The sequence below is a fragment of the Acinonyx jubatus genome, chromosome C1 (genome assembly GCF_027475565.1).
Source record: "Acinonyx jubatus isolate Ajub_Pintada_27869175 chromosome C1, VMU_Ajub_asm_v1.0, whole genome shotgun sequence".
In the NCBI taxonomy this organism is placed as follows: domain Eukaryota; kingdom Metazoa; phylum Chordata; class Mammalia; order Carnivora; family Felidae; genus Acinonyx; species Acinonyx jubatus.
The window spans coordinates 690443-708522 of NC_069381.1; the positions used below are offsets into that span (position 1 = coordinate 690443).

The following is an 18080-nucleotide window of genomic DNA, read 5'->3' on the forward strand; positions in this document are numbered from 1 at the left end:
GGCCTTCCCCAATCCACCCAGGAGTCAAGTATCCCAATAGTGTGCCAGGCTCCTGGGACACATCTATGAATAAGCTGATGCGGGTCACTGTAGAGGAACCCCGGGGCAGTGCACTGTTGGGTGCTTGGTAATATGCCTGGGCTCCCAAGTGCCCACCATTATTCCTTGTGTACACTCAGGTGTCCCACACCTCGTATAGACTGGAGTACTCTGCAAACCGCCTGACTTCCAGGTTTCCACAACCCCCATACCTGCTGTTGTCAGTCTTCTCTGGCGGGGTCTCTTGGCCCTGTGTCCAGAGACTTGAAACACAGAGGGGCACAAGACAGGACATGTCTCCCTGCTGTCTTGGGGCCACTGGGCAGCGGGGTCACCAAGAGTGAGTGGAAAGGGGGCCAAGGATGGCAGGAATTTGGGGTGATTTCTCAAGCTCTGTAACTTCCTTTTCTGGTTGTTTTGGAAACCCCACCACTTCCCTAAAGTGACCGCCAGCCACACCCACAGGAGAAGCCTTTTGAGCTGCACATCTGGGATATGGTCATTAACATAATAATACTAATGCTTGAGCCAGCTCTTACTACGTTCCAGGCTTTGGGCTAGGCCTCCCAAGAACCTTCTAGATCAGGAAGAGTCTATAGAGAAGGCACCAAGGCAGAAGAGCCAGCCTTATGGCTAGCCGAGTTCACACAGCAGGGCCCTTCCTGTGTGTCCCTCTCTAAAGGGAACTTGTGTCAGTGTTTGCAATAATGGAAAGCCTCTGTCCACCCCGACCTCAGAGGGTGCTTCCCCATTTCAGAGATGAAAAAACAGGGGCTGTGGCTTCCTTCACCTGACCCGGATTGTGCAAAATTTCCCAGTAGGCCCGGGTCCCACTCTGCCCCAACAAACACTGGTCAGTAGTAATGGAAACCCCCACCAGGCCCCCCCAAGGCTGGCCAGTAGTAATGGAAGCCGATGCTGGGAGGGGTGGGGTGCTTTAAGGCATCCGGAAGGTTCCTAGAGGCCGTTTGGCTTGGGCTGAGTCCAAAGGCGGAGTAGGAATAAGCCAGGCTTGGTGGGGAGAGGGAAGGGCCAGCACCAAGGACAATGGCTGGTGTGAGGATGGGGGTGAGGGGTGGGTGGATGCTAGGCAGGCTAGTTTGGGCTGGGCTGAGGAAGAGGGTTCTGCCTCAGAGGGTCTCAAGGGTAACCTTTCCCAACGCTCGTATTTGTTTCTTTGTATCTTCTTAAATGTGACTTGTGATTCCTGTTTTATTTAAGCCTCAGACCCCTAAAACCTAGATGTACCCTCTTCGGAGGGTTGAATGATGGGGGATATCAGGGTGCGTGGGTTAGGTGGTGGAAGAAGGAAGCCTGGGCCATGGAGGGTAGAGCAGGATAGGCTGCCTGCCTAGAGCTGGACTCATTCAGACAGGGTGGGAGGTCCTGGATTTTAAGCACAGTCTCGAGCGCAGCTCTCAGGTGAAGCGGGTACTCCTTGGAGTCCTGCCCCCAGCTCACATGGAAGTTGGCCTCAACTGTGCTTGACGGGTGAGAGGATGAACAGAGATTGCCCAGCACCCAAAAGGGGAAGTGGCCAGGAGCCTGGGTGACAGGGGCGGCAGGGAAGGACCAAGGCTCCCTGTGGAGGTGGGTGTCTTGGGCTATTCAGAAGTCATCTTGTCCATACCCCCAGCCCCAGGCCTCTAGCCAGAGCGCACAGGGCAAGTCCAGCCCCTCCTTACCTATTCCTCTCCAGGGGCCGGTGTCTGGAATTGCCAACTTGGCTCCCTCCTGGTGGGAGTGGTTTTGGGTGACCGAGTGTGGAAGGAAGCCCTTCTTCCTGCAGGCCTGCTAGGTGCCAGGCACACGGTCCAGCAGGGGACAAGATCTTGGAGTAGACCGTGAACTTCTCACCAGGGTGGTTAGCAAAGGGACAGCCCCCCCACCCCCACCAGCTAGGAGGAGCTACAGAGGGGCAGAGGCAGTGCCAGCTTGCGGTGGGTGGGGTCTGGCATCTGCACAAAGGGGCTTGATGAATTCTCACAAGGCCTCTAGGAAACAGGTGTTTTTGTTGTCTGCGGTTTTCACTCAGGGAATCTGGGGCACCGGCCGAGCAACCTGCAGCGAGGACATGAGGGGCAGAGTGTGGCCCTAGCTCCGGGAAGGCTTTGACTGGACTCCAGGAGTGGGGAGCTGGGGGAGACGGAGTGCTAGGAAGAGGAGGGCCCCTGCCTGGGCAGCCCACGGGGCTGGTGGGGCCACGTTGAGGATCAGGCACTGTGGGGGGTGGCAGAAGCCCCCAGTATCCATCTGGGGCACAACACTGAGTGGGCATGGTGGGGACAGAACCCTAGAAGTCACCGAGAGGCCCCGGCTCAGTCCAGCCTCCCAAGGGCTCTGTGTGGAGCTTGGACAGCACACTTGCAACAGGTGCCCACAAGGGCAGGGCCATGACTAGGACAGGAGGGGTGGAAGCCTCAGGGGAGACTGGAGGAAGGGGAGGGAGCATGGCCAGCACCCTGGAAGGGGACGCATGGCAAAGAGCGAGAAGTCACTTTCCGAGGGCTGTCCAGGCAGCAGAGGTTAAGTGCTAAAGGGTCCTGCTCAGTCCGTGCAAGCTTGAGTTTTGTGCCTGAAGGTTGAAAATGAACACAGTCCACCCTGGCTGTGCAGGTGTCCCTTCACTTCTGCACAGCGAGATGGCCACTTTCTAGATGCCCCTACTGGTACCTGTTTCCAGTGGCTGCTTTGCTGAGAAAGTGGGACAGTGATCTCAGAGCCAGCAGAGAGCTAGCTGCACCATGCAGGGGCAGGTCAGGGAGCAGGGGACATGCCGGGTGCCAGGCTGGGGCACTGAAGGACAGAGGGAACACGTGGGCATCTGTGGGCTACCAGTCCTTGCTGAGGTTCCATTGTACCCCATCCCAGGGTGTACCTCTGTGCAGGATAACTACCTGCTTTCTGCTCCCGGGAGAACCTCCCTCCCAATGACTCCAGTCATCAGCCCCAGGAGCACCTCAGATGCTCCCTGGCATTTTGTAAGACAGCCGGCAGGGTCTTTCAGGGAGCAGTGGGGGAGGAGGTTGAAGCCAGGCAAACCTAGCATTCAGGCTGCCAGTCCCTGGGGAGACGGCACCCCTGGTCGTGGCAGAGACGCACGGGAGAAATGCACCCGCTCCTCCTGCTGCTCTGTCTTGCTGGTAATTGGAGAAGAGAGCCTCAGGCGGGAGTACTCCCCATGGAGGGCAGTCTTCACTTATTTATGAAAAAGGACCAGCATTGAACCCAAGAAAACTACCGAGTCACCTTTTATGACCTTGTAGAATGAGGAAGGGACGGGGCCCGGGTGGAGGTCCTTCAGGGGTATGCCCGTCCCGAGTGGTTTCTCACACTTTGGGGGAGATACTCAGTTTTTCTTGTAAGATGCCGCTCTTTTTATCCAGGTGGAGATAAAAACCTCAGTCAGAAGGAAAGCATGTGTCTGGAGCAACGTCCTAGATCTTACAGAGGGAGGAGGAGGTAGGGGCCTCAGGCCCCGAAGACGAGACACTGGCAGGACGGCGCCTGGGGATGCTCCCCGCGCGCCGGGCAGTGGCCTGAGGGGCGGGGCAAGGGCGGCTGGGCCCCGACAGTGGCGGGACAGCTGGGGCGCTGCTACTGTGTGGGGCCGGCCGAGGACCCGACCCTCCTTTCAGGGACTCTCGGCTAGATGGGCACACAAGGCATGGCGGAAAAGCAGGCAGCCATGCCACTGCCCACACGACCACATCCAGCCGACGTCACCGAGTAGGGCGGCCAGGGGAAGACGGCTGTGTCACGAGCCCACGCAGCCTGGCAAATAAGCAGCCACACCCAAGTCCCTCATGTCAAACCGCTTTATTACATCTTAAATAACAGTACAGTTTAATATAGTATCTATCTCGCATCCAGCCTCCTTGCAATACACGGACTTTAAAATTAAATACAGTGAGGGCACGGGGTGCAGAGAGCTCCTACAGAGGTGTGGATGGGAGGGAAGGAGGGCTCGTGTTTCTTCTCCCTGCCAGCCCCTGGCCTACTGCACGGCACAGCGCAGTTCTGTACAGGATGCTGCGGAAACAGGACGGAGAGAAGCCCCCGCTGCTGCCGTGGAGCGGGCTCGGGTGCAGGGAGGCAGCCCACGGCACCGCTGTGCCCCGGCCTCCAGCGGGACCGGGCAGGCGTGGGTGTTATACGACGACCCGCCTCAGATGCAGAAGGCTGGCCCCACGGCAGAGACAGGCCAAGAGGAGTTGGCAGAGGAAGGCCGGGTCTCTACCCCCTGCTCCCCCCGCCCCCGAGTCCAACGGCAATCCTTTGCAACAGGGCTTTTTTTTTTTTTAAAAGAAAGAAAGCAAACAGTGACTCATCCTGCCACCCAAGCGCGAGGGGCTGCTCGCTGTACTGCTTCCGGTGCACAGAATGGCAGCAAGAAGTGGACAGAGCCGCGATGGTTACAACTTGAAAGAGGTTATTTCTTAAAAGAAAAAGAACATCTAAGGACTGAGTCCTGGATGCACTTTTGAGCATTTCTACAGCATGCGATTCTAAGAGTAAACCCACCCAATATGGCAAACGATCAAATTTTTTAAAATTTAACTTAGAAAGTTTGAGATCATTATTTTCAAAACATTGATTTGTACATGGTTTCATACACAAATAATTGACTGACTATCCAAGCACGGGACGGGCGCCTCTCTTGAAAACAGAGGTTCCTGATGGCTGGGGGTGGGGCACAGGGTAGCGTTAGGCTATTATCATGGACTTCCTTCCCTCCAACTTCACAAGGAAACCCGCTGTGAGATTAATAACTGAACCGAGAAGGCAGGGAGGATGGGCGGGGAGGAACAGGTGCCTAACTGGAGTAGACTTCATCACGCGTTCAAGACCATCCACGGCGTGTGCTTGCTTCCTTTCCTGATTAGCGTCTGTCTTCCTTTCTAGGCCGTGTTTGTGCGTAACAATTACGTGACACAGGACAAAAAATAAAAAACTGAGGGACTCAGTTTACATCATTAACAATTTCAGAGAGGCTGCACCAGACCCTCTTCCCCTGTTGAACTACTGAACGTAAAGGAATATATTTTAAGAAGGAAATATGAATGTTTGCAAAATCCTGTTACAAACACAACCTGAAATTTAGAACCAGTTACGAGATAAAATCCTCCACTTGTTTTGCGTGAACAGCACAAAATAGGGTCACTGACCTGAAATTCAAATGAACTAGTGAAAAGGTGTGTCTGTCTCACAATTACACTCAAGTTTACCTTCTGGTTAACATGTTTATTATGGTATTTCCTTTTAAATTCATTCCAGACAAAAAAGAACAAAGACGATGGTCCCGGAAGGAATGCACAATTTTGTCTCAGTTTACAGCACAGAGGTTCTCTTAATGGGAATTGTGCTCTTGGTTTCAGCAATAAGTGAAGGAAAAGGCCTTGCCCTTTTGAAGTTCTGAGGGGGTGCAGGGCGTCCACGTTAGTAGGGGTGGAGAGGAAATGCTATCACTGTAACGCTTCAAGGTTGGAATGGTCTTCCAGTCGCCACGACGTCCACCTGCTGTTTTAAACAGAGTTCAAAGCAATATAAACAGAGAACACCCACACTCACTGCTCCTGCTCTCCCCACCGTCCCGCCCGTCTGCCCTAAGGACACGTCACCTCAGGTGGATGTAACGCTCACCTGAGCACAGTTCCAGATCGGCTCTACATCGAATTAATCTAGCAACTGTGACATCCTATGTGCCGTGTGAAATACATACACAGACGTGCACGCAGGGAGGGCACCTTGGCTGCTGCATTACCTGTCGACGTTAGTTCCAGATCTTGAGGAAGCTGTCCCAGGACCCTGTCGCCACGGCCATCCCATCGTCAGTCACCCCCAGGCAGCTGACGCGGTTGTCATGCCCGGCCAAGACACCTGAGAGCAGATGACAGCCCAGTCACTCCAGGACCCAGAGGTGCCCCACCTGGGGGCGACGCGGCGATGCTATGCAGGGCTGGCTGGCAGGGCCACCCGCGGAAGCATACCCAGAACGCCAAGGCCCCTCCTCTGCAATGTCCCAATGGCAGGGAAGGACACCGGGAGGCAGAGAAACCACGCTGGTCCAAGGCGAGTGCAGCTCACTATACTCCTCTCTTAAAACCAACATGGACACACCTACAGCCACAGGGAAGTGTTCACACACAATAAAGACGCACTGGAGCCCCCGGTAAGAAGTCTGTTTTTAAGACAGCCGTGATGACAAGGAACATACACAATAACAAGGTACAGACACACACAGTGAATAACTTAGGACCTTTGGCACCAACTCCTGAATGTATTCACTGTGGTAAGAAGCTTAAATAAAAAATGAAATATAGGGGGACCTGGGTGGCTCAGTCAGTTGAGCGTCCAACTCTCGATTTCAGCTCAGGTCATGATCTCATCACGTTCGTGAGATTCAGCCCCAGGTCAGGCTGTGCGCTGAGCATGGAGCCTGCTTGAGATTCTCTCTCTGCCCCTCCCCACCCCCCTCAAAATAAATAAATAAATATAATAAAAACAAAAAAGAAAGAAAGCAAGCGAGCGAGAGACAGAGAGACAGAGAGAGAGAGAGAGAGAGAGAGAGAGAGAGAGAGAGAGAGAAAGAAAGAAAGAAAGAAAGAAAGAAAGAAAGAAAGAAAGAAAGAGAAAGAAAAAAAGAAAATAAATCTAAATCATAATAAAAAAAGCCAACCATTCCAATCTCAGGGCAGTTAGAACCCAAGAGTGTAAGCCTGTGGGCTGTTCATCTGTTTGTAACCCCTGGAACCTAGCACAGGGCACAAAACAGAGAGCTGGACACTGAGGCAAGAGGGGCCAATGGGATGTCACACAGTGACTCCATGCTGACCCCACAGTGAGACAAGCCTCCTGTTGACATTCAGTCACCTGTGCTTAGATAATCATCAGCCAGGGGCACCTGGGTGGCTCAGTTAACCCTCCAACTTCGGTTCAGGTCATGATCTCACAGTTTGGGCGTTCGAGCCCCGCATCGGGCTCTGTGCTGACAGCTCGGAGCCTGGAGCCTGCTTCCGATTCTATGTCCCCCTCTCTCTGCCCCTCCCCCACTCGTGCTCTGTCTCTCTTTCTCTCTCAAAGAGAAACATTAAAAAAAAAAAATTAGAAAAAAAAAAGGTAATTATCATCCAGAACATTCCACGTCTGATCGGAAGAATCTGATGGCTAATTTCAGAGAATCCGTGTCCATTTCCTATACTCCTTAGTGTCACAGCTGAGTAAAGAGACAGACTCAGCTGGATGGAACAGTGTCCTCTGCTGTGGCAGCAGGACCAGAAAACTGTCGGGGCAGTGGGAGCAAGAGGTATGCAAGAGGGAGTGGGGGGCAGGAGGGGAATTCAGCCCAGGGTGGGTAAAGATCCATCAGAAAGCGGGACGTCAAGGTAAGACCCCCCCCCAAGAAGACCCCAAGTCATGCTCCCTTCTTCCCCCTGCCAAGATTAACTGGGTTGAAAGATTCTGAAAATGTCAATTCAATGCAGCTGCCTGACTGTCCACGTTTAATACAGGATGTTTCTCACCTTTTGTACAATTTGTGTTTTATTTTCTATTTTTTTTTTTTTAAGATTTTATTTTTAGGTAATCTTTACACCCAACATGGGGCTTGGAACTCACAACCGCAAGATCAAGAGGCACACACTCTACTGACTGAGCCAGTCAGGCAACCCTGTACAACTTGTGTTTTAATGCCCTTTATAGCCACACACTTGCCTTTGATGTGTGAACTTGAGACTTTAGACCTGCCCAAGCCTGTGCCCCTAGATGACACGGTTCCACCACATACAGCCGGTGGAGAGAGAAAGCAAGGTGAGGGCCTTGAAGACCCAGCAGCTGTCCGCCCACCGTGGTGGTCTCCATGCACCCCACACAGTGCATGTAAGGAGATCTGGTGCCAGGGAAGCCAACGTGCTAGAGACCCTGAGCGCAGACACCCTGGCCTGTCCCCTGTCCTTCCACTGGCCACACCACAGGGCAGGCAGGCAGATATACTTGGGCACAGCATGTGCTTCTTATCAGCATCATGTGTGCAAACCCGAATATTCCAGCCTCTGGGAGTCAGGTCCATCCTCAAAGGTGAGCCCTCAGTGCCTAGGAGGCCCAGGAGGCCCAGCGAGCACCCACCTGCCCTGTCGGCCTTGAGCGCGTCCCACACGTTGCAGTTGAAGTCGTCGTACCCTGCAAGGAGCAGGCGCCCACTCTTGGAGAAGGACACCGAGGTGATCCCACAGATGATGTTGTCATGGGAGTAAGTCATGAGCTCCTGGTCCGCACGGAGGTCAAACAGCCTGCAGGTAGCATCATCCGAGCCAGTGGCAAACGCATTGCCATTTGGAAAGAACTAGAAAGAGAAAGCAAGCCGAGAGAGTAGGCAAATGCACACAGAGAAGTCGTGGAAACAGGACCGGCCCACAGCAGGGCTGCTGCCCCCACAGGAGGAAAGGGTCAGCAGGGGCCGGACTCTGGAGACACAGGGAAGCAGAGCGGCAGCTGCCTGGGCATCCGGAAGGGAGGGCGTCGGTACTGGGGCAGGCACGGTGGCCGTCTTCGCCAAAGAGTAGCCTTCCTTTCATGATCAACTGTTTCCCAAGGGAGCAGGAAGAGTGTGGTCACCCCTGAGCACCGCCAGCAGCTGGACTAGCCTCGTGCAGGAAAACGGGGGAGGAATGCCCAGCCCTGATCAACCAGATATCACCCTCCACATCTTCTTGCAACCCCCATCACGTCAGGGTGACACGGCAACGGGAAGGCTCCTTCAGCTGGCTGCGCCCCAACCACGGGGAGGAGGCTGAGCGTGTAAGGTTCCTGCTCAAGGTTCAGCCTCTGCCCCGCCTCCGTCCCCCACTCCTAAGAGACTGTGCTGACTGGGTCAACTACTGCCTTGTCTGCTTCCCAACTAGAGGGAAGCCCAGGACACCAATCGCTGGCTCACCCCAGGGCCTGCACACTGTAGGCCCATCGCCAATGTCTGTGAGATGAACAGTCAGCACAGAATCAGCCGGCCTCACAAGGATGACAGAGCACATCACATCTAAGCTTTCTACAGGAGTTTTTGTAAATTAGGTTATAGTTACACAAAGGAGACAACATCCACTCCTGAAAACATTTTAAAGCTTAATGGTGTGTTCCACGGTATACAGAAAGCAATCTAACTCACTAACAGCTGGCAAAGGACCCCAACCCACAGCTGAACCCCCAACTCACACAGATGGCATTGATGTCAGACTCGTGGCCGGTGAAAGTTTGCCGGCACATCCCTTCTCGCACATCCCAGAGTTTGGCTGAAGCATCACAAGCACCAGAGACAAACAGTCTGGTGTCAGGAGCGAGAGAGAGGCTCATAACATCCCCAGTGTGTCCAGTGAACGTGGTCGTCTGCTGGCCGGTCTCGATGTCCCACAGAGCACTGCAGCAGGAATACAAAACATGTAGTCACCTCACTTTGTCAGACAAGCAGTCATGTGACAAACTGTCCTTCAAACCACCCCAGGACCACAGTAAACCTCTGTGCTTTTACTGAAGACAAATCTAAATGTCATAATGTGGCTGTGTTTGGAAGGGAAACCAAGCACCCAAACAAAACACAGACGAGAATGTGGCCACAGGCTTTGGAGTAGCTGTTCTCTCTACACCAACTCACACACCAACAAAGGGGGAGCCAGTGACCTGTGCCCCATGTGGGCTTGCAAGGAGCAGCAGGGGCTCCTGGCCAGTGCCCCACACGGGCACAGATGTGCTGCAGCCAGCTCGCTGCCCTCCGGGATGCCACGGGCTAAGACACGGAGATGACACCAGGTCAACAAATGGCTCAGGGCAACGCAAGGCGCGGGTCCCACGGCCTTCCTCGGGAGACACAAACGGGAGAGTCCCTGAGTTTGGTGTCCCGTGGATGTCTGATGAGCAACTATTTAAAGGGTACAAAGGTGAGACGTCGACTGTGCTGCGGGTGGAGCGTGGGCCACTTCTGTGTTTCAAGCCCCAGGAAGCAGCAGCACCGAAAGCTGCTTGGTTCTGGCTCAGATGCAAATCCGGTTACACCATTTACAGGTTGACTGTACAGGGGGGGTTCCTTGCTAGGGCCTGGAGGGACTACAGCAAGGAAGGAATCACGTCCAGGACTCCAGCTTTAAAAAAATATCTTCTAATAAAGAAATTCTTCCGAAAACGGACAGGCTACATTGTAAGTCTTTTGTGAACCTATACGATTTATACAAAGAGGACAAGCTGGATAGGGGAGTCGGGACCCGGCATAGGGCATGCCGCCACATTGTGCCACAAAGCCCAGAAAAGCCCCTGACAACGGTTTAAGTCTGAAATGACTCCTATCTGATCATTTAATGTTCTAGAGGTTAAGTGGGCTTCTAACTGTAAGGTAGAAGCTCAAACCGAGGCAGGCTGAGACAGTGCACTTGACATGGGAAGCCCTGCTCCTCCTCGGTTCTGCTCAGAGTCCACAGTGACACAGCGCTCAGAGGGGACCCGCTCCCCAAAGGGATGCCAACAGTTGCCCAGACGGAGTGTGGCCAGGGGAAAGAAAAACAGGCATGTCACCTACAGCTGCGATGCCTATGAGTCAGTCCTTCGTTGTTCAAAATTAAACTCTGAACTTTAAAATCTATCAAGAGTACAAGGAATTTGCTCATCGCTCATGAATTTGTGTTTGACACCTCACGGCCACTTCAAATTAATAAAAGATGGCCTGATTAATGCCAAGAGTCTTATTTCCTACACGTCTAAGGTGAGCAGTATGAGAAGGCAGGGCGCACAGGTGCTCACCAGGTGGTGTCCCCAGAGCTGGTGACGATCTGATTGTCATCCAGGAAGCGGCAGCAGGACAGGTAACCTGGAAAACAAACCAGAAGATGGCCCTGATCTGCAAGCCCCCGCCCGCAGTTCTAAGGTCCTGTAAACAGAAAACACACTGGCAGAATGAACACACCTGCAAGTTCCACATCTAGGTGTAGACCAATGCTTGCCAGCCGCCCCCTGCCCCGCCCCACATGCAGTAATGAACAAACAAGGTGGCACAGCCCACAGGCCGGGAGGAGCGGATGCCAGCTCAGAAGAGAGGCCGCGAGCCCTCTGCCCCGCACCCTGGGAGGTGTCTTGCTGTCTCTGTTCCTCTGATCCGTATGTGGGGACAGGGGTTCCCTTTCTGCTCCCACATCCACTCATCCCACAAGAACTTATGCTGGTGCCTGGAGGGGAGCCCTGTGGGCACCTGGAACATATCTGTGATCAGAGGGCTGTTTCTCTCCCTCCTGGGGTGTGAGCTCACATCCCAGGAGGGAGAGACAACGTATGTACATGTTAGGGAAGGAATGGGAAAGGGTGGTCTGCGGAGGCCTCCTGAATCCTCCAGGAAGGCACAGCCAGAGCTGGGATCGGGGCGCCAAGCGGGGCGGCGGGGTTTTCTACAGGATGCCAGCTAGAGTACGCAAGTTGGCGTGGAAATGGCTAGATGGCGCCTGAGCGTGTGGGAGGCGAGGCAGAGCTGCGGTGCCGATGCCGGGATGCTGGCAGTGGGGCACACTGAGATCCCCAACCTCGATCAGCTTTTGGTATGAGAAAAGGTAAAACAGAAAATCAGTTTTTCCCTACCTACACAGTAGGATTTCTACTTAATTAGCTCTGTGGATCATGGTTTATAGTTTTGTTCTACTGTAAGTGACTCGAAGAATTAGAAGTGCAGCACACCACCCTCCCCCTGCCCGCCGTAAGGCGTGTGCCCAGTGGGCTGGTGGCCAGGGTGGTGCCAGAGCCGCCCCGCCCCCTCCAGCCAGGAGGTCACACAGGTGTGCTCTTACAAGGACAGGGCACCCCTGCCAGTCCACATGAGGGCCCTGGGTGACGCTGTGAAGATCGGTAAAATAAAAACAAATACACAAAGAAGAAACCCATGGAACGGTTTTGGTATGGAAAGTGTAAGAATACAGGGAAAACGAAGCATTTATCTGAGAGATGTTACCAAAATATTTGGAGAGGACAACTTTTGTAATGCTTATTTATATTTGAGAGAGACCGAGAGACAGAGACAGGGTACGAGTGGGGAGAGGCAGAGAGATGGAGACAGAATCTAAAGCAGGCCCCAGGCTCCAGGCTCGGAGCCTCGGGAGCCGTCAGCAGAGCCCAACGCGGGGCTCGAACTCACGAGCAGTGAGATCATGGCCTGAGCCTAAGTCGGATATTTAACCAACTGAGCCACCCGGGCGCCCCTGGATGACAATTTTTAAATATCAGCTATGTGCCTAGAAAAGGATGTGTAGGGGCACCTGAGTGGCTCAGTCAGTTAAGTGACTGACTCTTGCTTTTGGCTCAGGTAGTGATCTCATCACGGTCATGAGATCGAGCCCCAAGTCAGGCTCCGTGTTGAGCACAGAGCCTGCTTGGGATTCTCTTTCTCTCTCCCCCTCTCTCCCTCTCAAAATAAATAAACATTAAAACAAAGACAAGAAAAGAATGTGTGGTCAAGCACTTCTCGAAGGCCATGTCATGTCTGTCCAGAGGGACACTAGGGACTCCACAGGTGAATCAATGCCCAGCTAGGAGAGGAGCAGCCTGTGTGGAAAGATCACCTGATAACAAATCCACACCGTGCATGTGACCCTTGGTCCCCAGCTGCTCAGTGCACCCCCAGGTCCTGTCCCTCATACTGCTGAGGCTCTGCCCAAGTTCCTCTCCAAGAACAGCATCTGCTTCCTGGCTACTCTGCCATCACTCAAGTCAATTCAAATGTCCCTCCCTTCCGAAAGCCAGCCCTGGGCGTGCGACAGCGTCCTGTGAGGTGGCCCTCATGCTGCACCATCACAGCCTCAGCCTGTCTGACTTGGGAGCACAAGGAGGTCAGGAGAGAAGAGCCGTGGAGACTCGGCACCAGCAGTGTCCCGTGCAGGGCCAGGCAGGGCACTCCTAGGTCAAAGACCCAAAGAAACATGACCTCCAAGATGGCCTCTGTCCACCTCGTGTATCACACAGGTTGTGGTCCAGCCAGGTGGAACCCATGAGCTCCCCCCCCCCCCCCCCGCCAAGAACCAGAGATGGCATGCCGCGTCAGCTGGTACAGTGGTGGGGACTCTTCAGGGCCTCCGATGATCAGCAAGCAGCAGTTATTAGGAGCCAGGAAGGCTGTGGGAAATGATCCCACTTACAAAACAACAGGTGGCACCAGGAAGTCACAGAAGGTCTTAAGACTAAGACCGATGCCGTGAAGAGGAGGGCAGGGTGGTCCTGAGAGGCTGTGGCAGCACAGCCGGGCTCAGAGTGGGGCAGGGGCAGTGCCGGGGACGACGGTCTCCCACGTTCGTTTCCTAACTTTCCGTAGTCTGAGCTTTCAAAACACATACACAAATATCACTTTTAATTAAACAAAGTCAGGGCTTCCTGCTCACAATCTGATAACTCATTTCTGTGGTCCGCTTTGTAGTTGTACATCGAGAGGAAGAAACAATAACCAGGTAGATGTTGTTTTCTATGAATTTTTTTTTCCTCCACAAAGAAAAATTGGACCGAGGCTAACAAGCTTCAACAGCACCGTGATGGGGCCCGTCTAACACAAACTCTGCATCCCAAGGCCTGTGAGCGTGGAAGGGAAGCCTGCAGAAGGGCCCAACGAACGGCACTCCGTGAACTCCGACACCAGGACGGTCTCACAGGAGCCACCTGGCTGGGCACAGTCAGGCTTCAGAATGTGGGCTCGCAAATCAGAAACAAGCAACTCAATCCTCACACGGTGGCTAACTGGCACCGCGTTCTCTGATGAGCTGCCGTCCCCCCCCCCCCCCCCGTGGACTGCGGATGGTGCCAGAGAACTGCCGGGGGGACAGAGCCGCCGATGCACTAAGTCCTGAACGACGAGTGGCAGTTACCATCTTTAAAACTGAAGAATGAATAAATTCCCTGGGAGGGCTGTTTGTGTACACACGTGGGGGGGGGGGGGGGACGGAGTCACCTCGGGTAGAGATGAGTCCCATCGTGTGTGTGTGTGTGTGTGTGGTAGAGGGCGGGGGGGTTACCTCGGGCGAACATGGCCCCCACCAGGTGTGGCCGTATGCTACACAGTGGCCAGCCAGTGGTGCTGCTGGCTCTTGAGAGCCTTACAGAGGGGCTGGGAAAACAGACCCCGACACACATGGGTGCCAAATCTGGAGGTGCAAAGGCACAAGAGTGTTCCTTTACGCCTCATGGAGACCACGGATAACAGTGTCAGGACATGCTGGGGGACAGCCCAGTGCAGGGACAAGGGTGCCACACAGTCCAGAGAGAGGAGGCTTGACATGAGACAGTGCAGAGAACAGGTCCCTGGGTCAAGGACCATGGGGGACACCAGGGTGTGCTGTCGGCTGAGGCCTGGAGGACAGAGGCAGGACGTACCGACAGAGTGTGCTGCCTGGCTGGGAATCTGTTGCCAGAGGAGCAGAGACGCCTACTTCTGCATCTGGAGAAGGTGCCGACCCAGAGAGAGCAAAACCGAGACTACCAACGTGCACAGAAAAGTGACTCATGTGGCCCCCGAGACCAGAGGGCCTGGCTAGCTAATTTATCCCAAGAAAATGGCTATAGGCTTGAGGGGTCATCCACCTGCAAGAACGTTCACACTACTGACAAACCGGAAACTGCCCAGACATCCAGCAACAGACACATCAGCACGCACTGAACTCTCTCAACTCTTTAGAATAGTTCTGGGTGAGATTGTAGGTTAAAAACACAAAAGAAGAGGGGCACCTGGGTGGCTCAGCCTCTTAGGCATCCGACTTCGGGTCAGGTCATGATCTCACAGTTCCTGAGTTCAAGCCCCAGGTCGGGCTCTGCGCTGACAGCTCGGAGCCTGGAGTGTGCTTTGGATTCTGTGTCTCCCTCTCTCTCTGCCCCTCCCCTGCTCGTGCTCGGTCTCTCTGCCCCTCAAAAATAAACATTTAAGGAAAACACACAAAGGAAGAAGTTCAGGTTATTTCCCCGAATTTCTACAACGAGCACATGCTGGTGGTGTAGCCGAGCCCATGCCTAGAGAGCACTGGGCCCCGCTGGGCACTATGGCTAAGTCAAAGTTGGGAGCTGGAGACACAAAGCCCCACCCCAGGCACCCACGCAGCGCCAGCTGCGGCTTCCACTTGGGGGGACCACGTTCCGGCCCGGAGCTGGATGAAGAGCCGCCTGCCCCATGCTGAGGGACGCACCGCAGCCAGGCAGCAGAGACAAGAGTGAGAGCACAATGTTCAAGATGTCTGCTAAGAAGGAAAGAAGGCCTATGAAGTAACTCGAAGCTGTGGAAGTGAGGAAATGCCAAAGAAGGGTTTTGTTAAGAGTCAGGAGGATTGACAACACCCAACGAGAGGCCAACGTGAAAGGCGAATGTCAGAGCTGGGGATCCGATGAAGACAAAGCAGACTTGAAACTCCTTCAGATGCACCCACAAGGCTGCGTGGCCTCGCCCCCTCGGGTCTTAGGGTTTTCAGTAGAGCCTGCCATTATCCTTCCAGGACGGTCTAAGGTCTGGATCTAGGCAATCGATCCAAGGGCTAGATGGGGCGGGTGCGGAATCCAGTGTGGCCAATGGCAGGCCTGGTCAGGACCTGTGGCTCTCTCTCTCTCTCTCTCTGCCGGGGCTGCTAAGCAGGCAAGATGGAAAGTAGGTCCAAGGAGCCATCCGGAGGGAAGCTAAGGGGCGCGCAGGCCCACTGTGCGGACAGCACTGTGAGCCCCTGTGTCCAGTAGGTGCCCCAGGTCAGGCGGCCTGACCACCCCCCCCCCCCCACCTCCTGCCCGTACGGTCCATGCGATTCGTGAGTGAGCAGTGGGACCTGTGCTTCCCAGACTGTGGCAAACACGCAAGAAGCCTAGGGCCCATGTCACATTTAACCCGCCAATGAAAAGGGTACCAAAGAGCAGCCCCATTATGACTCCTTCTGCAGAATTAGGGGAAAACATCTCCATCCCCCGCCCCCAATATCCAAGTTCACTAGACAATGGGTCTGGTCCGCTGTGCTTTCACACGAACAGAAAATACCCTGCCTCAGACTATATGAACAGATAGTCCCTAGAGAACGAAGCTTCAGCTACCACAGCTGGTTTGGCAGGAAGGAAAGGCAGTCGCTGAGCAACCACACCAGGCTGTGCCCAGGACGTCTCTGGCTAAACTCCTGACCCAAATGTTAATGCATCTGTGGCCACCTTGACCAGAACGACCTCGGGAAGGGAAGAGCGTCCACACTGCAATGAGAGGTTTATGAAGGAAGGAACCTTCCTTCATAAAAGCCGGCGTCACAGCTTTCCTAGCAGCATGCAGGGACCTGCTCCAAGAACAGTCTGTGACACCAGGCCTGACACCGTCATCAGATGGGAGTCTTTAGGGAAATTCCTCATTTCTCACGTTATTATTCCCACCAAAACAGCACTTGGGAAGTTATATTCTGCATGTCATACATTTATAACAATGATAATAAGTGCCCCACCTCAATCACTGTGAATTCAGTCCAGTGGCCGTTTCCAAAGGGCGTCTTGACTCTGCAAGAGCGAATACCATCTGAGGTTTCCTCTCTGCGGTACTGGCAAAGGGTTTACAAACCCTGGGTAACTGACTCCAGAGACAGAAACTTGTTTGTTCCGCGTGGGCCGTTATATTTCACGGAAACAACAGCGGCACACAACTGATTCCCAAGAGCCTTACCCCTGAAGGTGAGCGAACGGAGCCCCCTTGGACTCTCAAGACATGACGAAGACAAGACCGACTGGTATGACTGCTGACAACAGCGCTCATGGGTGTGTTTTGTGCAACTGAGTTTCTAAAATTCTACAAGAAAATGTCCCAACCGTGGCTTAACCAAGAGTTCTCAACCTCACACCCAGGCCAGAGAAAGGCATCGTAAGTAATAAACACCACACTGATCATACAGACACTCAGGTCTAAGACGAGATAAAGACAGCAAACACTCAAGTTGTGTTGAATCCACTAACGGTTCACACCTCTACCCTCTGACTAAAACAAGACGATTTAAAAATTTTTTTAAGCTCATTCATTTAAAAATTTTTTTTTTCTGTTTGTTTATTTTTGAGAGCAAGAGACAGAGCATGAGCAGGGGAGGGGCAGAGAGAGAAAGGGAGACACAGAATCCAAAGCAGGCTCCAGGCTCTGAGCTGTCAGCACAGAGCCCGACGCGGGGCTCGAACTCATGGACTGTGAAATCATGACCTGATCCGAAGCTGGACACTTAAACCAACTGAGCCATCAAGGCGCCCTAAGTTTATTCATTTTTGAGAGACAGACAGACAGACAGAGAGAGAGGCAAAGCGTGAGTAGTATGGGGCAGAGAGAGAGGGAGGGAGACACAGAATCTAAAGCAGGCTCCAGGCTCTGAGCTGTCAGCACAGAGCCCAATGAGGGGCCAGAATCCACGAACCGTGAGATCATGACCTGAGCGAAAGTCGGACACCTAACTGACTGAGCCACCCAGGTGCCCCAAACAAGACTATTTTAAGCTTATCAGATTTTAACTATATTGACTTGAAGCCAAAAATGATGTATCATGTCTGAAGAAAGTTACGCATACTTTTAAGCAGCCAAATGCTTTTAAGAAACTACTCAACTCCCAGGAAGTAAAATTTCATGACATATGAAGGAAACAAAAACTTTTAAGTATTTCCTCTAATCCAAATTTTGTTTTTTGTTTCAACAAACATAGTGTTAAAATATCTAAATCCTTAATTATAAATGGAAGTCAATACCCTGAATCTGATTATAAATCAGAGACTGATAAACACTAAGAACGTATTTTTATTAAGGTTTATTTATTTTTGAGAGAGAGAGAGAGAGACAGACACACTATCTCAAGCAGGCTCCGCACTGTCAGCCCAAAGCCTGACATGGGACTCGAACTCACGAACCAAGAGATCATGACCTGAGCTGAAACCAAGACTCGGACACTTAACTGACTGAGTCCCCCAGGTGCTCCAAGGATATATGTTTTTAAGTGTTGGCAGTTCATCAATGCTATAAACCAAGTGACTTCTGAAGTGTGCTCACTGGACAATCACATGGCTCACGAGGA

General features: G+C 53.2%; 2 protein-coding genes across 4 annotated transcripts in view; both read right to left on the minus strand.

Annotated features, from left to right (window-relative positions):
- NADK (NAD kinase) overlaps window positions 1–380 on the minus strand; it is a 31955-nt gene extending 31575 nt beyond the window's left edge. The window contains 1 exon segment of the mRNA XM_027060715.2: window positions 252–380. Coding sequence (XP_026916516.2) covers window positions 252–334 — 83 coding nt within the window. The 5' untranslated portion in view covers window positions 335–380.
- A 3463-nt stretch (window positions 381–3843) lies between these two features.
- GNB1 (G protein subunit beta 1) overlaps window positions 3844–18080 on the minus strand; it is an 88703-nt gene continuing 74466 nt past the window's right edge. For all 3 annotated transcript variants that reach the window (XM_027060705.2, XM_027060703.2, XM_053205494.1), the window contains 5 exons: window positions 10816–10882; window positions 9244–9445; window positions 8164–8380; window positions 5804–5919; window positions 3844–5559 (listed from right to left, as the gene is read on the minus strand). In XM_027060705.2, the coding sequence (XP_026916506.1) occupies window positions 5813–5919; window positions 8164–8380; window positions 9244–9445; window positions 10816–10882 (593 nt within the window). In that variant the 3' untranslated portion in view covers window positions 3844–5559; window positions 5804–5812. The remainder of the gene's footprint in view (window positions 5560–5803; window positions 5920–8163; window positions 8381–9243; window positions 9446–10815; window positions 10883–18080) is intronic.